General features: G+C 48.5%; 1 protein-coding gene across 1 annotated transcript in view; it reads left to right on the top strand.

Annotated features, from left to right (window-relative positions):
• Nucleotides 1–24,022, top strand: part of CDH5 (cadherin 5) — a 40,813-nt gene extending 16,791 nt beyond the window's left edge. Inside the window, exons 3-12 of the mRNA XM_012537131.3 lie at nt 1,909–2,197; nt 3,199–3,315; nt 4,215–4,379; nt 5,217–5,404; nt 7,104–7,354; nt 10,438–10,580; nt 12,086–12,210; nt 12,568–12,676; nt 14,726–14,971; nt 17,868–24,022. Coding sequence (XP_012392585.1) covers nt 1,909–2,197; nt 3,199–3,315; nt 4,215–4,379; nt 5,217–5,404; nt 7,104–7,354; nt 10,438–10,580; nt 12,086–12,210; nt 12,568–12,676; nt 14,726–14,971; nt 17,868–18,382 — 2,148 coding nt within the window. The 3' untranslated portion in view covers nt 18,383–24,022. The remainder of the gene's footprint in view (nt 1–1,908; nt 2,198–3,198; nt 3,316–4,214; nt 4,380–5,216; nt 5,405–7,103; nt 7,355–10,437; nt 10,581–12,085; nt 12,211–12,567; nt 12,677–14,725; nt 14,972–17,867) is intronic.
• The last annotated feature ends 438 nt before the right edge of the window (nt 24,023–24,460 follow it).

The raw sequence follows: 24,460 nt of genomic DNA, 5'->3' as shown, positions 1-24,460 counted from the left end.
GCTACAGCCTCACCTCTCTCCCGCCCCGCCCACCAAGGGGGAGGAGCCTCACTCCCTGTCCCCACTTCCTCACCTCCCAGACTCTTCTCTAAAGCCCTGTCACCCGGGAGCTTCCCTGGTGGCGCACTGGTTGAGAGTCCGCCTGCCGATGCAGGGGATGCGGGTTCGTGCCCCGGTCCGGCAAGATCCCACATGCCGCGGAGCGGCTGCGCCCGTGAGCCATGGCCGCTGAGCCTGCGCGTCCAGAGCCTGTGCTCCGCAACGGGAGAGGCCACAACAGTGAGAGGCCCGCGTACCGCAAAAAAATATATAATAATAATAATAAAGCCCTGTCATCCGGCTTCTCGATCCACCACCCCCTAACGCGGCTCTCACCAAGGGCTCCGATGACTGCACCGCTGCTAAGCCTAGGGATGCTTTCCAGACCTCGTGGGACCTGACCACACCCATCTTGATGCTCCCTCTTCTGTCCTGAGACCCCACTCTCTCTCGGGTTCTCCTCCAGCCTTTCTGATGCAACACCTTTACTCAAGGCTCTTGTTCCAACTGACCCTTAAATGCTGCCCTTCCTCAAAATCTCAGCCTCTGCTGCTTCAAACCAGGCCCTGAGAGAGAGAATGGGGTCTGGACTATCTTTATGCTCCCAGGCTGGCACCTTGTAGGCATCTGATTTTTTTCTTTTACTTTACTGAACTCTATTTTTTGAACATCCTAACCACCTATGGGAGGACCATTAGACATGTATGAAATATGATTAGCTTATGTTCCTAATAGCCTCTGTTTCCAAGATTCCATAAATGAAATGTTCAGCAATTCTAAACTTCTAATATCCTTTAATGTAGGCATCTAGTGTGAAAAACAACTAGCATTTATTGAGAGCCTGTGCAAATTGCTTTACACACATTATTTTCCAAGTCTTATTCCTAAGGACACTAATAGTATGTGTAACAAAGGAAAAGAATTCAGTGGTCTAACAAGTATAGGAAATCCTGAGTTAAACAAAGCTCAGTAGAGTTCTTTCCTGCAGAACTATATGTTGTAAATCTCCAAAAAGAGAACATTTTATGCACCATTCCAAAACTAAATGACTGAGACCAGTGATGTGCTGATAAATAGTTGACAACTGGCTTTTGAGGGGAAAAGATCCTGTTTGTAGCATTTGCCAATTTCCTTGGTATAAACACTTTCACCATGTCTGTTGCAAGCTACCAACTCGATGCCACTGAAGGCAGAGTTGGGAACAGATGTGCATTAACACAGCATTATCCAATATTTCCATCATTCAATATGATCAACATAAAAACTCAAGAACAGGGGTGGGATACGGAGGGTGGGAGGGAGACACAAGAGGGAGGAGATATGGGGATATATGTATATGTATAGCTGATTCAGTTCGATATAAAGCAGAAACTAACACATCACTGTAAAGCAATTGTACTCCAATAAAGATGTAAAAAATAAAAAAGTTTTTTAAAAAACTCAAGAGAACATAGTAAAATGTAGTAAAATTACAGTATTAGGAAGCAATAGATTTATAGTACGTTACCTTTGTTTGTTTGTTTTTGCGGTACGCGGGCCTCTCACTTGTGGCCTCTCCCGTTGCGGAGCACAGGCTCCGGACGCGCAGGCTCAGTGGCCATGGCTCACGGGCCCAGCCGCTCCACAGCATGTGGGATCTTCCCGGACCGGGGCACGAACCCGCGTCCCCTGCATCGGCAGGCGGACTCTCAACCACTGCGCCACCAGGGAAGCCCCTACCTCTGTTTTTAATATGATTCATTTAATTGTAAGTTTATATAATTGATTTTTTTTAATAATGCCATGCCCCGGCACACTCACACGGGCACACACTCACATGCACACAGCCACCACTGCTATTTCCAGTTCACGGCGCCTCTCCTTTCCTAGATTAAATCAAGCGTGAACCGCAAGAACACCAAGTACCAGCTCAAAGGAGAGTCTGCCGGCAAGGTCTTCCAGGTTGATGAGAGCACAGGGGACGTGTATGCCTTTGAGAGGCTGGACAGGGAGAAGATCTCTGAGTACCACCTCATCGCCCTCGTGGTGGACAAGAACACTGAGAAGAACCTGGAGTCTCCTTCCAGCTTCACCATCAAAGTTCACGATATCAATGACAACTGGCCTGTGTTCACGCACCGGGTGTTCAATGCCTCCGTGCCCGAGATGTCAGGGATAGGTACGCACCCGGTCTGTCTGTCTCCCTCTCCCCTCGCTCATCCCTGGCATGGAGGCCCCTCTCCCATCGGCAGCTTCACTGCCTGGGGCAGGATTCAGTGAGTTCCGGGCCGCTATGGGGGTGCCCATGTTGCCACTTTATATGACTCGAAAGGAACCCTGGTCCCTAAAGACTAAGCTCTGACCTGGCCCCAGACGGAGTCCTGACCGTCTCTCTCTCATACACATAGACACACACACACACACACACACACACACACACACACACACACACACACACACACACGTCTTGTTACTCTTTGGAGCCAACGCCACCCACTGCTCTGACTCTCAGGGCTGGCATGCCAAGAGCGTAGCCTTTGCACATGAAGGAGGCCAACTCTTCCATCAAGACAAGGAGTCACCTTTGGGGTCCACACAGGAGTGGAGGGGGGCGGGAGAAGGACACACCTCATCCCAAGGTGTGTCAGCAGCCTGGACCCCAGGCCTCCAGAGGAGACTATTCCTTCCTCAATTCTACCCCCAGCCTCCAGGGGGTGCCAGAAAAGGGCTCCCTTCCCCAGCCCTTAGGCCAGGCTCTCTCGCCAGGTCTCAGGACCAGACCTTCCTGTCAAGTATGGGGAGCCTGGAGTTCAAGGGGAAAGAGATGTGAACCCAGCCCTTCGGGGGCCCTTCCTATTCTCTTGTTCTCATGCTTCCAGAAGGAAGAAGCAGCCCTTACTGCTTCTCCCCATGACCTCAGCCACTCACCTCTTCCCTCATTTCCCCCATAAATGAAAACCACCTGTTCTCTTTGCCCTTCATGTTTGACAGAGCGGGGCCTCCACCACGGCCAGCACTTTGCCCCCAGGCAGGCTCCTCAGAAAACAAAGCAGGCTTTTCTCCCTCAGGACCTGGGGGAGGGGGGTTCAGGGAACAGCCTGAGCCCCATCGGCCCTCATCCGGGAATGGGGTGAGGGGCTGGCCATCGCAAAGCAGCAACCCTGGGTTCTCTCCCCACAGGGACCTCGGTCATCCAGCTGACAGCAATGGATGCAGATGACCCCACCGTGGCAGACCACGCCTCTGTCGTGTACCAACTCCTGAAGGGAGAAGAACATTTCAGCATCCGTGGTTCCGGTCTGTGTGACTAACCCCCCCCCCCGGGGGGACGGCACTGGCTTGGAGGGGGTGGAGGTGCAGGCACCGAGGGAAGCCCAGTCTGCCAGGTGTCACTGACCACTGACCTACACCACCCTTTGGAGGCAGTCGGTACCCTACGTCAAGACAAGGTGGCTGGTGAGGGCAGAAGGAGGCAGACAGGTGCCCGAGACGTGAACTCAAGTCCAGGGGACAGAGTCAGGACCCAAGCACTGACACGACAGGTGGAAGAGAATGCCGGTTAGCAGCTCCAGCTATGGAATCAAATGGATCTGGTTTCAGAACCCATTTCTGCTCCTCACTGCTTCTAATGACCTTGGGCAAGTCAACTGACCTCTGTGAGAGCTAGGGCCCTAATCTCAAAACTGGGGAAGCTTATATTCACCTTATACGGTAGGTGTGACGTCTGAATTAGGTAATGTCTAATGAGCACGTGGCCCATCATCATTAGCCACTCCAGGTGACCCAAAAAACTGTAAGGACTGAGTCTTGGGAGCAAGACAGAAGTCCAGGTGGTCAGGCCTGAGGCAAGCCATCTTTCAGAGTGATGGCAAACACACAGCACAACCTACGCGGCCCCAAGGCAGCCATCGCTAACCCAGCACAGCACTCTTCCCACTCTGAGCCTAGATGTGGCCTCAGGTTCTTGCTCAACCCAGTGCTCCAGGTGGCTGGGACCAATACTGGACCAAAGCGTTTGGCCTAGCAGTACAGGGCATGGAGGTGGAAGGTGGTTCACCCCTGGCCCTCAGTCCTGGCTGCACAGTGAAATCACCTGGGGAGTTCTGAAGCCAGGTGCCCTATGGGTAGCGGCCGGGCATCACTATTTTTTAAAAGCTCCCCAAGTAACACGGCTCCTGATGTGACACTTTTTGCAGGACTGATTGTCACAGCGAACAAAAACCTGGACCGAGAGAAGCAGGCCAAGTACGAGATCGTGGTGGAAGCACGAGATGCCCAGGGCCTCCGGGGGGAATCGGGCACGGCCACCGTGCTGATCTCTCTGCAGGACGTCAACGACAACTTCCCCATCTTCACGCAGTGTGAGCCCCTCCCCTAGGGCCCCGGGCAGGGCAAAGGTTGGGATACTCCAGGCTCGGTGACCCGGGAGCTCTCAGAGAGGATCCTGGCATCTGTCTACCTCTCTCTCTAACCCAGGGCGGGCCTACGTCAGGGGTGTCTTTCCGGTGTTCCCCATCTATGAACACGTTCCCAAGGCTGTCCAACTGCCCCTGCCACGGAGCCCTCACAGGCCAGCAGGGAGTCACACTCCCTGCTGTGTGCCACCGTGTGCCCAGAGTCCCACTACCAGATAGGACCACTTTCACCCAGATCCCATGGGCTCAGGAAAACCCAGACCCCAGCTAGAAAATCCCCATGAGCTGGGGAACAGGGGTTCTGCAAAGCGCCAGAGCCAGAGCCAGGGCTGGGCTCTGACCCATCCACAGACCGATTCTCCCCTTCTGACACGCCCTGGGTGGGCTGGGGAGGAAAGTCAGCTGACTCATCACTTGCGACTCCAATGCTGACGGCTCACGCAGAGGCTCGGCCACCCCAAGGACAGGCGGGTTCTCCTGAAGTGGCTTCCTTGTGCACGGCACAAGCCCCCTGAAGGCAGAGATTCTCTATTGTCAATGAACAGGTCCCCCAGCAAGGTGCCTAACGTACAGCAGATGCTTAATAACTACCTGTCAGGTGGATGGAAGGACAGAGCACAACCTCTCTGCCTTGGGACACAAAGTTCTAGAGGAATTACTACTACTACTACTACTATTTTATTGTGCCCGTTTCCTGTAACAAAATGTATTGGGATAGTATGGGGACAATCGCCTCATCTATCTCATTAACCCAGTGCCCTTTGGGGCGCCTCTTTGCATCAGCCAGGTACATATTTTCTGTGCCCGAAGACATCCGTGTGGGCAGCCCCCTGGGCTCTCTGTTTGTGGAGGACCCAGACGAGCCCCAGAACCGGAAGACAAAGTACAGCATCGTGCAGGGCGAGTACAGGGACACCTTCACCATCGAGCCTGACCCCAGCCGCAACGAGGGCATCATCAAGCCCATGAAGGTTCGCAGACCCGTGGCAGTGACATCAGATGCGGGGTTGGGGGCTCCCGGCTTCCTCAGGACTCAGCCAGGGGTTGCTCCCGGATCAGAGGCCACCAAAGGCGCACGTGCTGGGTCAGTCTGGAGCTGGCCGTGTGCTCGTGGACACTGTGACCCTGGCGCTGGGAAGGGGAGCCAGGACAGAAGGGTCAGTGCCTTAGGCTGGGCTACCCCGGAAGCAGACCTTGAGGCAAGGATTTGGGTGTAAATAGTTTACTTGGGGAGTGATCTCAGGAAGCCCCCGGAGCAGTGAGATGTGAAAAGGAGGAAAGCTAATACAGGCTCCTCAATGAGCAGGTGAACACCATGGGCGAGTGGGGTGCAGTCCCGCTGGGGACATCTGGGGGACAGTGTGGAACATGCCTCAGAGTCGCAGCCGCTGTGGGCTGATTGAGGGCTCCTGGGAGCCCACTCCCCAGCACTTTCTTCCTCTTTTTTTTTTAAAGATTTATTTATTTATTTATTTTTGGCCACATCAGGTCTTAGTTGCAGCATGCAGACTCTTCATTGTGGCCCGCGGGCTTCTCTCTAGTTGTGGTGTGTGGGTTTTCTCTTCTCTAGTTGTGGCGTGCAGGCTCCAGGGCACGTGGGCTCTGTAGCTGTGGCGCGAGGGTTCCTAAGTGCGTGGGCTCTGTAGTTTGCGGCACACAGGCTCTCTAGTTGAAGAGCGGGAGATCAGTAGTTGTGGCATGTGGGCTTAGTTGCCCCGTGGCATGTGGGAGCTTAGTTCCCTGACCGGGGATCGAACCTGCGTCCCCTGCATTGGAAGGCGGATTCGTAACCACTGGACCAGCGGGGAAGTCCCATCCCTGGCACTTTCTGATCTGCCCTGGGCTCGGGCCAGGAAAGCCCTGGCAGAGTACAAGTGCTTGCAGTGAAAGCCATCAGCATGTAAGGAAATAGTGAATGCCGTGGGGACGGGGCGGCCACTGGCCGTGGCTGCTGCTGAGAAAGCAGTTGGACTGGCTGAATCTAGAAGAGGAGGGAAGGTCTGCCAGGGGCACAAACTGCTTCAGAACGGCCATGCAGAGGACTGGGAGGCAAGGCCAGTGATGACCTGCCTCAAAGGGGGCACTCCAGAACCCCTCTGCCTGAGCCAGGCCATTCCTCCAGCAGACCTCTCCCGAGTCCTTCTCTGGTCCAGCCCTGTGCTGGGGACTAGGTATACCCAGGGGAGTCAGACGGCCTCCACGGTACCAAAGCTCTCAGCCAGTAGGGAGGACAGACACACAGACATAAAGGGTACCCAGGCAGGGAGCAATTACCTGTGTTGGGAGGGGCAGGAATGGGTTCTGAGAGGGCATCTGATTACCTTCAGATTGGCTTCCTGAGGGGTGAATAGGAGTATGCCAAGCGGGCAAGGGCAGGAGAAGAGACTTGAGCAAAGGCACAAAGAAAAGGAATGTCTTTAAGGAGCTGGGGATAGAACCACTAGTCTGTGGTCCCCTTGACAGCAAGACTGTGGCTGACCCACTGGTTGTCCTCAATACCTGGAACTGAGCCACGGTCAGGATACACGGGAGAGAGCTGAAGACAGCCAGGCCACAGGCCCCTCATCTGTAAAAAGGGGTCATCCCAGCATGACCTCGCAGGGTTGCTGTGAAAATCACAACCCTGTGCTTGGCTCAGAGCAAGTGCTCACCATAGTTTTCCCTTCGCAGCCCCTGGACTATGAACGTATCCGGCAATACAGCTTCACCATCGAGGCCACGGACCCCACCATCGACCTCCGCTACCTGAGCAGCACCTCCACCAAGAACATCGCCCGTGTCATCATCAACGTCACAGATGTGGACGAGCCCCCCACCTTCCAGCAGCCCTTTTACCACTTCCAACTGCGGGAGAACCAGAAGAAACCTCTGATCGGCTCAGTGCTGGCCGTGGACCCCGATGCCGCTAAGCGGAGCATCAGGTAAGGCGGGTGGAAGGCGTGACGATGGTGATGATCACGACACCACCCAGGCACTGAGGCTCTTAGGCCTGCTGGACTGAGCCCAGGACTCAGAGTGGGAAACTGGCTTCTCCCGGAAGGTACATGGGACATGCACAGAGGCACGACAAGACTTAGCCCAAGCTCTTCCACTAACCCATGTGGCCAGGTGGAATCTTGCTCTGCCCAGGCCAGCATGGTCCTGGCCATCAGAGCTTCCCGTTGTCTGCTCTACCTTGAAGGGGAGGTACGGGCTCCCACAGGTCCCGTCTGGGCAGATGTGACAGTCAAGAGAGCAGCCAACTTGACATCCATGAAACCCCTTCGCTAAACACGATTTATTACATTTGTCTTCCCAAAACCACAAAAGGAAACAGTGTTTATTTCACACAATCAAACAACACAAGGATCTATAAAGAAAACATCATAACCCTGATTTCCAGACAACTCATGTTCATGGTGTGCTGTGGTCCTATCATGCCTTTCTTCGTGACCACACAAACATCTACATACATTTATGGTGGATTTGTCCTTTGTTTGTTTGGGGGATTTGATTGTTTTAAAATTTTTTTGGATCATACTATACCCATTTCATCACTACTTGTTCTTCTATCTGAACTAGACTCCTCTCCTCTCCCCTCTGTGACAAAAGATGTAGTTCCAAGCTCCTGTATGTCCCTGAATCTACTTCTGAATCCTACGTTCTGTGGCAAAGCCATTCTGTTTTACTGTTGCACCTTGATACTAAAACTTGGTATGTATACGGCAAGTCCCTCCCTCAAGTGTTTTTTCACTTTATATATCTTTAATGCATTCTCAAACATTCATTCTTCCATGTGAACCATAAAATTCTTCCGTTTTTAAAAAAGCATCAGAATTCTAATGAGAATTGTGTTTATATATCAATTTGGGGGGAGTTAATGTTTCTCTGTTATCAGGTCTTCCTGTTAAAGACAAATGTGTACCTCCATTTTGATCACATCTCATAAGTTTTAGGACAACTGTTTTCATGGCCATTCTATTCTAAATGGTCTATAATGATAATTTTTATTTCTTCATTGATCCAATGGTTTATTTAAGAGACTTTTTTTTCATTTACAATTGGTAGGGCATTTTTTGGCTTTGCTTTAACTTGTTCTGTGATGTAATGTAATTGTCTTTGTGTGTCTTTCTGTCCATTTTTTTTCTGGAATATCTAAGCTTTTGCTTTATGTATTTTAATTTTTCTATTCAGTTAACAAAGGTTTATAACTATTTTACCTTCATTATGACTTGTCACTTTCATCCTTATGACATTTTGTCCTCAATTCCATGTTGCCTGATGTAAAGTTTGTCCTGTTTTCATGTTACTCATGTTTGCCTGAAATAAATTTTCCAACCTTTACTTTTAATTTTTTCTAGGTCATGGGCAGTAAGTTGTCTTTGAAACTGGAATGTAATTGGCTTTGCTTTTATTTTTTCCATCTTTACTGGAGTATAATTGCTTTACAATGTTGTGTTAGTTTCTGCTGTACAACAAAGTGAATCAGCTATACGTATACATATATCCTTATATCCCCTCCCTCTTGAGCCTCCCGCCTATCCCACGCCTCTAGGTGGTCACAAAGCATCGAGCTGATCTCCCTGTGCTATGCAGCAGCTTCCCACTAGCCATCCATTTTACGTTTGGTAGCGTATACATGTCCATGCTACTCTCTCTTCATCCCAGCTTCCCCTTCCCCCCCGTGTCCTCATGGCTTTGCTTTTTAATCCAAACTGAGATGCTTTGTGTTTAACCTATTTACATTTTTCATTGTAAATGATATGTTTGATCTTACTTCTTTTATCTTGTTTTACATTTGCTATTTCTCAAACTTAATTACTTTTTTCTCTTCCTCCATCTTTGTTGTAGAGTCTATTTTTTCATGTTATTTTCTCGTAGATATTTGGATGGAGTACATGCATTTTTACTTCTACCAGTGAGATTTACTTCTATCTGTAAAATTTTAAATGTTTTCCTGGACCAATATTTTCTACTTAAAAATCTCTGTCTCTCTGTCTCTGTCTCTGTCTCTGTCTCTGTCTCTCACACACACACACACACACACACACACACACACACACACCACTGCCTTCCTATATATGATAAAGATATCAATAGTTTAATTTTAATTCCTCCCAAACCAGATTTTTTTTTTACTTTATTTTGAGACACTTGTTAGATGAAGTGAGTTTTCAAAAAAAATTTTTTCAGGACCCATCTTGTGGATGATACACTTCCTGAATCCTTGCATATTTACAAATCAAAAATATTATCAATGTGTCCTAGCATTTAACTTTGTGAGAATGTCTGGGGTGAGTCTGATTTCTCTTTCTTTATAAGGACGTATCTTTTCTGTCTGGACTCTTTTTGGTTTCTTTATATAGCTCTGAAATTCAAAAGTGTCATCAGGATATAGCTAAATATTGATCTCTTTTTAAAATTACGCCTGATATCAATGACTCTTCTATAAACTTGGGCCTTGCTTCAGATCAGGAAGTTTTCTTCTATTATATCTTTTGTTATTTCTTCTGTTCTCTTTGTTCTGGAATTTTCCTCAGTATTAGAAAAATATATATTTGGAACGTTATATATTTTCATCTCTCTTTTCTTCTCTTCATGCCTTTTTCCTTAAGAACTTTTCCAATTTTTACTTCACAAATTTAATTTCCTTTCAATCACTTCGTACCTCTTCCAGCCCCTTTTTTTATTTCTTCCTGGCTCTTGCCCAACTATCTTTTCATTAATCACAAAATCCGATCCAAGCTGTGGTACAGTTGATTACAGTGCCACCTGCCTCAACTGTGTAAGTGCTGTTGATGGAGTCTCAGGTACCACCCTCAGCCCAGTGATGGCAACACTGCCAACCTCAAAGGGATTATCTCACTACTCTGACTCCCTCTGGGTGGTCAAGTGCAATGAGCAGTGAGAGGAAGATGGGGGATGGATGAAAGGGACAGATCCTGAAGGGTCTCCTCTGTCCCGCTGGGGAGTTTGGGCTCAGCAAAGAACAACGGAAAACCTTGAAACTCTCTCCCGTGGGCAGATACTCCATCCGCAGGACAAGTGACAAGGGCCAGTTCTTCGGAATAACCAAGCAGGGGAATATTTACAATGAGAAGGAGCTGGACAGAGAAGTCTACCCCTGGTGTAACCTGACAGTGGAGGCCAAAGAGTTGGATTCTAGTGGTGAGTGGCCCCATTTGCCAGGGGACCTGGGCTCCTCTCCTTTTCCAATCGTCAAAATCTATCATTTAGGGTCTCCAGAGGTCCTATAAGCACCTGCTGATGCACCACTTGGTTGGGATGCTATAGCGCCTCCATCCCCAAGCGTGGATGGACCAGCTGCATCCACGTCATCTGAGACTTTGTTAGACGAGCAAAACATCAGGCCCCAACCCCAGACTGAATCGGAATCTCATGCACACTACAGTTTAAGCAGCACTGTTCCAAAACAGGCTGCCAGATGTCCCTGTGATGAGAATCACCTGAGGCACCTCTTAACCACAGAGCTTCTCAGATGCCTCCCTGGAGGTTTTGGTCCAGTGCGTCAGAAATGGGGCCAAGGAACGTGCACTGAACGAGTGCTGTGTGATTCTTATTATAGTGGTCGTTTGGAAAAGGCTGCTTTGGAGGGTGTTTATGGGCCAGTCAGTGGGCTGAATTCAAAATCTGAAGCAGTTTCCAACTCCAAGACTGTGAGATTCTCCAGAATTTACCCTTAGCCTCTATGAGAAAATCACAACTGTCCTCTGGGAGAAGGATCAATATTCCCACCTCACACAGAGGCCACAAGGGCCCAGAAAGGGGGTGACTTGGCCAGGGCCCCACCGGTGCTACCCTGAAGGGCCCCTGCTTCCTGCTGGCAGCACGTCCCCCACCTGGCAGCCAGGTCAGCTTCAATGGACTCCTGCGTACTGTCCAGATCAGTCTTTGCCCCTTTCTTCCCCATCTAATCTCACTCATACAATTTTTAAATCTTATAGTAATAGTTTGCTGCCCATTTTAAAATACGGAAAATACAAAAAAGGAGAAGAAAATTATACCCTCATATTCCCACCGTACACAGATAATTACTGTTAGCACTGTAGTGTATTTCCTCTGGTCTTTTTACGATATGTATTTTTATACAAGTGAGATCATAATACTTGTATAAATATCATATCCTGCATTTTTACTTAACCTTATTCCAGAATCATTTTCTCATGGTACTAAAATATCTTTTTTAAAAAGACGGTAATTTTTAAAATGTAATTTACCTGGGCATTGCAAACAGCCACATAGTCCATTCTTTTAAACTGACGTCATTTATTAATGCAATCTCACTTAGATGGTTTACCTTTTCAATTATTTCATAATTAATTTATTTAAATTAGTTTGATTGCTTAAATTGCTGAATTGATTTAATAATTACTTAATTGATTTAATTAAAACCTTTAAAAATACACTTCTGTTGTTCACCTTTTCAATTCTTACAACTAATTCTTTAGCAAATATCCCTGTGCTTGAAGCTTTACCCCCTTCCTCTTCCACTCCCTTCGACCAGAAGGCCATCCCTGGCCTCCCTTCCAGATATCCATAACCCCCTCTTCCTGCAAAAAGAGCACCCCTCCAGGACTCCCATCCATATACATTCTAATCCCAGGGCTGGTACCTGCTGAACCCACTGTAATGATGAGTCCTTTCCCCTGCAGGGACCCCCACGGGCAAAGAATCCATTGTGCAGGTCCACATCGAAGTTTTGGATGAGAACGACAATGCCCCAGAGTTTGCCAAGCCCTACGAGCCCAAAGTGTGTGAGAACGCTGCCCAGGGCAAGGTGAGTCTAACTCAGGTGGGAGGGCAAGGCAGCGTCCGCCTGGGGCAGGCCGAGGGGCAGCACCTCCCAGCCACGGTCAGCCGGCATTTCACCAAGCTTAATGTAACTTGTACAACAGCCTTGAGGAAAGGTGACATTATCCCCACAGAGGGTGAAACTGAGGCTCAGAGAGAACGTGTAGTGAGTAGATTGGCGGGGAGGTGGTGGTAGAAAGAGTGGCTCTGTGGAGACCATTTAGGTTAGTGTTACAGGTGAGAGGCAGCCACGGTCAGGTCTAAACCCAAAGTCCCTCCCCATCACTGAAACCCCGGCCAACCCAACACCGCTAATGACCGGCCCCCATCTTCCACCCTCTAGCTGGTCGTGCAAATCTCGGCAATAGACAAGGATATAACACCACGAGATGTGAAGTTCAAGTTTTCCCTGAGCACTGAGGACAGCAACTTCACCCTCACGGATAATCACGGTGCGCCTCAAGGCAGTCAGGCTGGCTCTTGGGGGGCTCAGGGACGGGGTTGAGTCTTGAAAAGCCAGGGTCAAGGACCAAGCCAGTGAACTGGGGGCAGGCCCTCAGTGGGGCTTTCAAGTTACAGGAGGTTTTGTACAATTCCCACCACATACCTAACTGGTCTGTGCAATGGTCAGAGCCACCCTGGCACACTGCTAAGTCCACATGGCCTGCCCTTCCCCATAAGATGCTCAGGTTACTGAGGAGCACAGAACAGATATGCGGTGTAGACAGCTTGGTTCACAAACTAGCCAAAGACTCCTTCCTGCGCTCAGCACAACTGCAAATTGCTCTATGACATAGAACTTTGAGGTTGCTTCCAAAGAGGCAAAACTGGACATTTGAAACCCAAAATGCCAAGGATACAGTGTTTTAATTTGGCTACAATGACTACTTACCAGCGGGTGTCCTCGGGACAGGATCCGGTCCACCAATCACAGCCTAGAGAGCCCTGTGATGTCAGTAGCGGCCAATCAGAGTTTCTCATGAGTATGTGCTTCCCAGAGTGTCAGTGCTGAGTTGACTGAATTCCAGCCAAAAGCAGACAGGCTTCCATGGCTTCTGCACCTTCCTGAGAAAAACACAAAAAGATCCCCCTTGGGTCTAAACAGAACAATCCTTCACCCAGAATGGGGTGGAATCCCTGCCCATCCCTAACTGGCAACACTGTGGTTGGTGAGGACTCCTGTATAGAAACAGCCATTGCCACCTTTGAGGAAGGTCAGGGAGTGGGGTCCCTGAGAGTGAGAGGCAGACCCAGGGGATCAGCCACAGACTCGTCCTTAAGGAGCCTCCTATGGGATGGGGATGGTGGCTACGATGCGCGGACAGTCAATGACAGACCATTCAACATTCCGCTGTCTTTAGTAGTAAATAATATGGAAAAAATACGTGTCACCCCATCCCCAGTGCCCACCTCAATCCTGCCTCAGAGGAGGGCTGCAATGGAGAAGAAAGCTTAAACACCAACCCAAAGACACCCCATATGTGACCAGGAGACTAGCTTGTTGATCTCAGATTCACTTAGAACATGAATGTCCTGCTACAATATTAAATGAGTATAGTGAGAAATCTCTAATTTCCCTCATACAGTGTCAGTGGCCATATTGTTATTATTTTCAATTATAATAGACATGGCTACTTAATAATGAAATGTAATTGGCTTCCATTTGAAATCTAAAAGATGGCCTCCTTTGCCTTTGGCTTTCTGAGTGTGCCAACCCCGCACGGCTAGGTAAACCCTGGAACAGGGAGTCCCTGGACCCTCTAACCATCATCATCTCCTAGGAGCCAACAAAGGGCGGATTATCCAGCCACTGAATCAGAAAGGCGGGAGAGGGGAGGGGGAAAAGGAAGGAGGAGTGGAGGGGGGCGGTTCTGAAAAACCAGCATGTTAAAAAATCTCCCTGGGGAATTCTGTACAAGGATTGATTGGAGCTCAGAGGGAGAGCCTATGTTTGGGCCAAAGCGCATTCTCAATTCCAGCCTGACAGGGGAATCCTCAATTACATATGCAATCATTCCCTCAGTGCCCCAGGGAACTGTGCATTGTTTTTACTTTCTAATGGATTTTCAGGGATAGCAAAAACAGCCTTAGAAGTTAGCCCGATGCTAAAAGACTTTTTAAGACTTTATTTCCCCCTGATTGCTCATCAAAGCTTGAAACAATGCGTTAATTAGCTGACAGTCACCTTTTATTGAAGTAGAGTTAGGGGTCAGGCATATCATTCGCCCACAGAAACAGAAAGCAAGGGTTTTACATTCTGGCCAAGTCCTTCTTAGAGGCTAGGTCGAAGCAGCTGCCCAAAACATCCCCTCTCTGGAGGAACAGACCTGCACTCAAATGGCTAAAACCTGAGGCAGGGGGTGCCAAGGGCAGAGACACAGCCCAGGCAGCACGTGGGCTGGTGCAGTTACCAAGGGCTTCCTGGAGGTGGCAGGCAGTGTGGATGAGAGGATGGGCACTCCAGGCAGCAGAGCCTGACTCCGAGGACTTGGTGTTTCCAGATAACACGGCCAACATCACAGTCAAGTACGGGTATTTTGACCGAGAGCGCGCCAAGGTCCACCACCTGCCCGTGCTCATCTCAGACAACGGGAGGCCAAGCCTCACAGGCACCAGCATGCTGGATGTGACCGTGTGCAAGTGCAACGAACGCGGCGAGTTCACCTTGTGTGAGGAGGTGGCCGCCCAGGTGGGCGTCAGCATCCAGGCGCTGGTAGCTATCTTCCTCTGCATCCTCACCATCACAGGTCAGTGCCCAGGAGGATGGGAGGGGACATTGAGGGGGCTACACAGGAGAAGGAAGAGGACAGGGATCCAGGCCCAGCCCTGCCTCCAGGCCCTAGTGCAGGCCTGTGCTAGGTGTAAGCTTCACCTCCTTGGGTGCCTAACTGTGGGGATGGCGGGGGAGGGGGGGAAGAAAGGGGGGACTCAAGTCTCCTTCCCCAGTTTAAAATACTTTATATATAACATTCGCTCATTCAACTGACATATTTTGAGCACTTATTGTGTGCCAGGCACTGTTCTAGGCATTTATTTATATAAAACCTCTTCCGAGGGAATTCGCTGGCGGTCCAATGGTTAAGACTCTTCGCTCTCACTGCAAAGGGGCCGGGTTCAATCCCTGGTCAGGGAACTAAGATCCCACAAGTCGCACCTGCTTTGAAAAAAGAGGATCCAGTTCTTCTTTTGGAGAGAAACGGAAAGTTTAAAATTTCTAGTTTAGATTATCGCCAGTGGTTTTCTTTCTATTTTTAGGATTTCTCCAGACTTGACATCTCTTTTCCTCTTGTTTGGGCCTCAGAAATTTTAGGAGCATTTTAGGCCTTGCCTTACTTTGGGCTCCCCAGTTAGCAGACCCTGGGACCAGGATTGGGGTGCACATGGTTTATTTGAGAGGCACTCCCAAGAAGCCCCAGAAGGAAGAGGGGGAGTGAGACTGGAAAGGTAGGCAGCCAATCAAGGGCAAGTTGTCACACAAGCTGCCACCATGGGACACTGGAGCTTCTTCTCACTGGAGACTGGGTGGCGGCACTCACAGCCCATGTTTTTCCAACGATGCCCACCAGCTGATGGTGGGGCTCTTCCCAGAGGTGTAAGTTCTGCGTTTCACCTGGGGCAGGGGCTGGCCCTCCAGAGGAAGCCCTTGGGTGGTTAGAGGTCACCCTGTGCACTACAATGACAGGACTGACCGGGGGACGCAGTGAGGGACCCACATCATCTGCTCCAGGCCTTTCCTGCCAGTGGCTTCCCTGAGAGGCCCCCTGGCAGTGCCCCCACTTCTGGGGCTTCCGTGGCAAAGAGTCCAGACCCAGATTTTCCTCTCAATAAAAATTAGTAATAATGATATACTGGCATCACCACCACACACAGAATTGCACTTAACCTCATAGGCACCTTATCAAATATAAACAGAGCAGAGGAGTCATCACTTCCATTTTATAGGCAAGGAAACAGAGGCTCAGAGAGGGCATCCTGGCTTTTCTTATGTACGGAACAGTTCGTTAAGTCACTCGAGGCTAGAACGACAGTCTAGGGATGCTCTGAGCCTACTTCTAGGAGCTCTCTGCCCCACGTGGTCCACCCCTCCTAGGGGTTGGCAACCGTCATGCAGTCACACACCTCAGAGCTTTGGGCAGGGCCAACACCAGACCGCTGCCTGATCATGGGACTCTGGGCATGTCACTCAGCTGCTCTGAACTCGGTTTGCTCATGTAAAATGGGATATTAATACCTACTTTGAGTAAAAGAACATGAAAATGTGCCAATACCATGCCAGCATGTACACAGTAGGTGCTCAAGAGTAGCTGCTGCTACTGCAACGGGTGCCATGTCTACCAGCACCACCATGACCCATCATCATCATCATCATCATCATCATCATCATCATCACCATCATCACCATCATCTTCACCATCATCATCATCATCATCGTCATCATCGTCATCATCATCACCATCACCATCATCATCATCACCATCATCACCATCATCATCACCATCATCATCACCATCATCACCATCATCACCATCATCACCATCACCATCATCACCATCATCATCACCATCATCACCATCATCATCATCACCATCATCATCATCACCATCATCATCTTCACCATCGTCATCGTCGTCATCGTCATCATCGTCATCATCATCACCATCATCACCATCATCATCACCATCATCATCACCATCATCATCATCACCATCATCACCGTCATCATCATCTTCACTGTCATCATCATCGTCATCATCATCACCATCATCACCATCACCATCATCACCATCATCATCACCATCATCATCATCACCATCATCATCATCACCATCATCACCATCACCATCATCATCACCATCACCATCATCATCATCATCATCATCATCACCACCATCATCAGCAGCAGCAGCACCATCATCACCATCATCATCACCATCATCATCACCATCATCATCTTCACCGTCATCATCATCGTCATCATCATCACCATCATCACCATCACCATCATCACCATCATCACCATCATCATCTTCACCATCATCATCATCATCATTGTCATCATCATCATCATTGTCATCATCATCATCATCACCATCATCATCACCATCATCATCATCGTCATCATCATCATCATCATGGCTTAGAATCTTTGCACTCCAAATTCCAACTCCATCCCTTTCCCCATCTCTGCCCCAACCTCTGGCCTCCTGGCCTTTCGACAAGACACAGAAGGATTTGCCACAGTGGTTAAGAGGAGGGAGGAATTGAGGATGCGGGTAGATGGGGAGGAGAGTGGCAGGAGAGAATGAACTTGAGGGAGGCCCGCTCTGTTGCTCTCCCCCCCACCCTACTGTGGCCAGGACACCAGCAAGGATGGATCCTGGGTGGGGGTGGGGTGGAGATGACTCTGGAGTGGGAGTGAGGGTGGACCCACCAGGTATCTGGACCAAACCAAAACTTCTGCGTTGGCCCAGCTGTCACTGGGAGCTGGGCTGGCCCAGGGATTCCCAGGGAGGAGGGGAAGGTGCAGGTAAACCTCAAGGCGGGGGTGTGTGTGGGGGTGGGGGGGTGGGGGGGTGGGGGGTGGAGTGGAGTCCCCCAGTCCGCTGGGCCATGGCTGACCAGCTCTGGCTCGCTTGTTCGCAGTGATCACCCTCCTCATCATCCTGCGGCGGCGGCTCCGGAAGCAGGCCCGCGCCCACGGCAAGAGCGTGCCGGAGATCCACGAGCAGCTGGTCACCTACGACGAGGAGGGCGGCGGCGAGATGGACACCACCAGCTACGACGTGTCGGTGCTCAACTCGGTGCGCCACGGGGGGACCAAGCCCCCGCGGCCGGCGCTGGACACGCGGCCGTCCCTCTACGCACAGGTGCAGAAGCCGCCGCGGCACGCGCCCGGGGCGCACGGGCCCGGGGAGATGGCCGCAATGATCGAGGTGAAGAAGGACGAGGCGGACCACGACGGCGGCGGCCCCCCCTACGACACGCTGCACATCTACGGCTACGAGGGCGCCGAGTCCATCGCCGAGTCCCTCAGCTCCCTCGGCACCGATTCATCTGACTCGGACATCGATTATGACTTTCTCAATGACTGGGGGCCCAGGTTCAAGATGCTGGCCGAGCTGTATGGCTCGGACCCCCGGGAGGAGCTGGTGTATTAGGGGACCGTGGGCCTCTGGGCCTGGGTAGCTCAGGCTAGTCGGACACGGGCACTGAGCCCTCCAATCACAGCACTCATGTCCCAGCCTAACAGCCCTTCCTCATGGGTCCCAGAGACCTCACCACCTTGGATGGCAAAATCCAAGTCCCTGAAATGTCCAGGAACGTATTTCAGTGATGGGTACTCCCAAAACGCTGGAAAACACCAGGCTGGTGTTCTGTCTGGGCTGAGACATCCACATAACCCTGTCACCTGCGACTACGGGTTCAACTCAAAGACTTTCTCAGTCTTCTCAAAGCAGATTATGCTCAACTGCCAGGGGGAGGTCTTCCCCTGAGGTCCCTGAACCCCTAGGGGGGGCAGCTGGGGGGGGGTCCTGGTGCCTGTCACCTGGAGGCAAGGGGCTGGATGGCATGACTGTGGGGCGAGACTCTCTGTAGCCCGGTCCCCCAGGAGACTGGGCCCGCCCCCCAGGCCTGCCCTGCTTTAGCTTCCTCACACCCTCCCAAGACCCCCAGCATTCTGCAGCCTCTCTCCAGGCCTGTCAAAAGGAAGGAAGGGCCTCTTGACATCTCCTGACCTTGGGTCTTGAGGTGACCTCGCTGGCCTGCCATGCCTGTAACTATGCTGTACTGGGTACTGAAAATTCATCCAAGGTCAGGGAAATGGCTCGTTGAACTTTAAAGCAACTGTGAATTCATCCTGGAGGGACAGTGCAGACCAAACGAGACCACAGATCATAGGGTGAGGGCCACCTCCACACCCACTCTCTCCAGAGAGGGCCAGGAGTCGCTGTGACCCCAATTGGACACTCACGACACCCCTCCAGTTTTGCCTGGGAAGCAGGGCAGATGTTCCCGGAGCAGAAGACCTCTCCCTGCCTCGCCCGGTCACTCATTCATGCTCTTTCTTTTTTCTTTCTCTCCATCTACTCTTGATCTCTCGACTTAGAGGCACTTAAGGTGTGACCCACATCAACTCTGGCCAAAGTCCAAACCCAAACATGACTGCGCAACACAGCTGTGCCATTTGCCTTTACACCTCGTTGTTGCCACATCTCAGGGAACCCCAGCAGGGCCCCATCCCTACAGAAGGCAAGGCCCCTGCTCAGGCCCAGTGGTCACCTGTTCCTCTTCCACTTTCAGCCACGTACGGAACTTTCCACTGCAAACACACCTTAGGGAAGTGGCATCACTCAACGGGGGTGCGGGGAAGGAGGCAAACTCTCTGACTCACCATTTGTCATGGACCAAGGTTCCTGCTCTGGGCAAGGCCCCTCAATTCAGGGGACTGTAGATAACACTGACTTTTTATTTTAACCAATAACGAGTTTTTCATATTTTTTTTTTACTAATAATACTTATACATTTCTAGCTCTCACAAACATATAGAATAAGGGTTTTTGCATAATAAGCAGGTTGCTATTTAGGTTAACAATTTTAATTCAGGTTTTTTAGTTGGATAAACAAATTCCTGTAACCTTCTATTTCCTATCATTGTAGTAATTGCTCTAGTGATAATGACTATATATATATTGGCTACACTGGTGCATGGGACATACTGTATTTTTTTATAACTAAATAAAGAAAAATCTTGAAATACTTCTCTTTCTAGAGCTGAGCGAGCTCATGTGAAACACAAGCACATACACCACCACCACCACCGTCAGAGGAACCCAGGGTGCAAGGCGACATTTGCAGTCAGAAACACACTGCAGGAAAGTGATTGCAGCAGAGGGACACCTAGTCCATCCCGGTCTCCTCTCAGAGCCCCATGCCTTCCCTCAGCCTCTGTACATGGCCCCCAATCCCACCCCGGCTCTACACAGCAGGCAGGGCCTCTGGAAGCTGGAGCTGCCACACCTTTTCCAACTGAGAAATGAACCAGACGAGTGATATACATCAGCAGTGAGGGAGGAAATCTAATTAGCTGGTTGACAACAGTGATGGAGCGGCTGGCATTTAGTGGGGTGTGTGGACCCCAACATTGGGGTCCTGCCTGGAAAACCTCACAATCGAAAATGAGAACAGGAAGCCTCTTTGCCAGACTTGGGACTTGACTTGGGTAGGTGGGAGATGAAGCTCACTGCAGCAAGGCCCCCGTGCCTTCATGTCCTGCAGGATTTCCTGGGCTGTGTGTCTCCCAGGCATGAGCTTTTGCAAACTGTGCTCTGGATGCACTTTCCTGGAGCTCTCAGGGGGCAATTTGTCTTAATTCCAATTTTGCTCTAATTTCATTGGGATTTCTTTTTTGATCCATTGGTTATTTGTTTTTGAAATGTATTGTTTAATTTCCAAACATCTGTGAACTTTCCCAATTTCCTTCCATTATTGATTTCTAATTTCATTCCACTGTGGTCAGAGAACATAAGTTTTATGATTTAAATCCTTGTAACTTTACTGATACTAGCTTTATACCCTAACATATGTTTTATCCTGAAGAATGTTCCATGTGCACTAGAGAGGAATATGTATCCTACTGTTGTGATGGAGTGTTCTATAGTGGTATGTTAGTGTTGTTCAAGACTTTTATTTCCACACTGATTTTCTGTCTAGTTAGTCTATCAATTATTGAACGTCTAATGCTAAAATCTCCAGCTATTACTGTTGAATTGTATATTCCTCCCTTCAACTCTCATCAGATTTTGCTTCATATAGTTTGAGTCTCTGTTGTTACGGGCATATAATCTTATAATTGTTGTATCTTCCTGATGGATTGACCCTCTGAGCATTATCACATGTACCTTTTTACATCTAGTCACAATTTTTATCTTAAAGTCTATTTTGTCTGATATTAGTATAGTCACTCCAGCTCTCTTTTGGTTACTGTTTACATGGTATATCTTTTTCTATCCTTTTCTTTTCAACCTATTTGTGTCTTTTAATAGAAAGTGTGTCTTCTGTGAACAAAATATAGTTGGATCAGGGCAGTTTATCCATTCTACCAATCTCTCTTTGATTGCAATGTTTAATCCTTTTACATTTAATGTAATTACCAACAAGGTAGGGTTTATGCCTGTCATTTTCCTATTTGTATTCTTTGGCTTATGTCTTTTTTGTTCCTCTATTACCCCATTATTGCCGTGTTTATGTTAAATAGATATTTTATAGTGTACCATTTTAATTCTCTTGACGTTTCTTTGACTATATTTTATGTTTTTTTCTTAGTGGTTCTCCTAAGGATTATACTTAAAATCTTAACTTATAACAATCCAGTTAGAATTTGTACCAACTTAATTTAAGTAGTGTACAAAACTTTGCCCCTAATAGATCCACTCCCTCCCCGCTCCTTTGTGCTATCGCTGTTGTACATACTACATTTTTATACATCGTATGCCCATCAACATAGATTTATAATTATTGCTTTATGCAGTTGTCTTTTAAATCATATAGGAGGGAAAAAAGAGTTACAAACTATATATATACTGCCTTTTTTTCTATAAATGTATTTATTTTATTTATTTTTGGCTGCATTGGGTCTTCGTTGCTGCGTGTGTGCTTTCTCTAGTTGCGGCAAGTAGGGGCTCTTCTTCATTGCAGTGCGCGGGCTTCTCACTGCGGTGGCTTCTCTTGTTGCGGAGCATGGGCTCTAGGCGCGCGAGCTTCAGTAGTTGTGGCTCGCGGGCTCTAGAGCACGGGCTCAGTAGTTGTGGTGCACGGGCTTAGTTGCTCCACGGCATGTGGGATCTTCCTGGACCAGGGCTCAAACAAACCCATGTCCCCTGCATTGGCAGGCAGATTCTTAACCACTGCACCACCAGGGGAGCCCTATACTGTCTTTTATATTTACTTATACAGTTACCTTTATCGCTGATCTTTATTTCTTCATGTGGATTCAAGTTACTGTCTATTTTCTTTCATTTCAGCCTGAATGATCCCTTTAGTATATTTTGTAGGGAAGGTCTGCTAGTGAGGAATCTATTTTATCTGGGAAGTCTTGATTTCACCTTTATTTTTTGCAGGATAGTTTTGCTAGGTATGGAATTACTGGTTGATAGGCTTTTTCTTTCAGCCCTTTGCATGTCATCCCACTGCCTTCTGGCCTCCCTGGCTTCTGATGAGAAACTCAGTGTTAATCTTATTGAGGAAACGTTTTATGTGATAAGCTGTTTCTCTCTTGCTGCTTTCAATATTCCCTCTGTCTGTGATTTTCAACAGTCTCATTATGATGTGTCTAGAGTTGATCTTAGGAGTTCATTGAACTTTTTAGATGTGTAGATTAATATTTTTATCAAATTTGGGAAGTTTGGGACCATTATTTCTTCAAATATTCTGTCTCTTTCTCTCTCTCCTTTCCTCTGGGACTCTCATTATGCATGTATTAGGATGCTTGCTAATGTCCAATGGGTATCTAAGGCTCTATTAATTTTCTTTTTTCTGCTCCTCAGACTAGATTATCTCAATTAACCTATCTTCAAGTTTGCTGACCCTTTCTTCAGCTAACTCACATTTGCTGTTGAGGTCTTCTAGTGTATTTTCCTTTCACTTATTGTACTTTCAACTCCAGAATTTCTATTTGGTTCTTTTTTATACCTCTTTATTGATATTCTCTATTTGTTGACACACCACTCTCATACTTCTCTTTCATTCTTTAGACATGGTTTCCTTTAGTTCTTTGAAAAGATTTTGAATAACTGGCTTAAAGTATTTGTCTAGTAAGTCCAACCTTTGGGTTTCTTTAGGGATAATTTCTATTGAATGCTTGTTTTCTTGTGAATGGGCCATTCTTGCTTATTTCTTGGCATGTCTCGTAATTTCTATAGAAAATTGGATATTTAAATAATACAATATGGCAACTGCAGAAACCAGATCCCTGACCCCCAGAGTCTGTTGTGGCTGGGTTTTGTTGCTTCTGCAGTTTGTTTAGTGACTTTCCTAAACTAATGCTGTAAAGTTTGTACTCTTTGTTGTGTGCGGTCACTGAAGTCTCTGTTTGGTAGTGCTCAGTTAGCAATTGGACAGAGTCCCTTAAATGCCTGGAATGAATAAGTCTCTCAGCATTTGCCAAGGAGTTCTGTATTTGGGGGAATTCCTCTGATACTCAGGCAGGCAGTCTACAAATCTGCCTTAGCCTTAACTTTTTGTTGCACAGAGCCTCCAGGTCAGTCAGAGGTGAGAGCTTAGGGCCTTCCCAGGTCTTCTCTGAGAATGTGCACATCCCTGCACATGTGAGTGGCCTTTTAGATTCCCAGGAATATGCCAAAGTTTTTCAAAGCCCTCTGTGGACAGCTCATGCCCTAACTCTTCCTTTAAGACTTTTGGTTAGCTCCTTGTTTGCCCTAGTTGTTATTATTGCCTCAGGCAACTGTGATGTTAAATGATTGCCATTGATTATTTTCAACAAATGCCCCCAGGAAAAAAGGCTTGCTTGCATTAAGCAAGCTTCAAGCCAGGTCAACTAAACACAACCTTTCAAGGGAGGTCATCTAGGGAACCACCAGATGGGTCAAATGAGGACAGTTACCTGGGAAATTGAGCTTTGGAGGAGTTGCAATTCTGTTCTGCCCCTTCCAATGGCTTCCAGGCTGCTGATTTTCACTGTTAATTGTGGAGCTACTGGGTTTCAAGGCTACTACAGGACTGGAGAGAGGGGAATGGGACTATGGAAAGTTAAAACACTACAAAGTTCACTATTCTTACCAAGATTTAGCTGATTGTTTTTAATGAATACTCCTTGGATTGTTTCAAGCCTTTGCTTAATTTCCGGAGTTCTGAAAAAGTTGATTTTGATAATTTTTTTCCAGTGTTCTCATTGATTTTATGGAAGAGAGGATTTCCTTATTCTGCCATTTCTGCTGATGTCACCCCCTCAGGATGGTTTTTGTGTTCTATTTTCCTACTTGTCTGAAGTGCCTGCCCTCTGAACTCACAGTTTTCCAATCCCTGGAGCCCATGGGATCTCTTCACTACTTCCTCCTCCAAGAAGCCTCCCAGGCAGTCCCAAATCAGGCAGTCCCTCTCCCTCCAACCCTCCCAGAGGGGCCCAGCTCTGAGCACTTCGCCACCCTGGCCACATCTTCTCTGACTCCTTTTTACCCTGAGGTGGGAAGAGTGATCCTCATGACAGCTAAGGGCTCACC

This window comes from Orcinus orca, chromosome 20, assembly GCF_937001465.1.
Source record: "Orcinus orca chromosome 20, mOrcOrc1.1, whole genome shotgun sequence".
In the NCBI taxonomy this organism is placed as follows: domain Eukaryota; kingdom Metazoa; phylum Chordata; class Mammalia; order Artiodactyla; family Delphinidae; genus Orcinus; species Orcinus orca.
The sequence above is the reverse complement of the archived record's forward strand: the minus strand, read 5'-3'. Positions and strand labels throughout refer to the sequence as shown.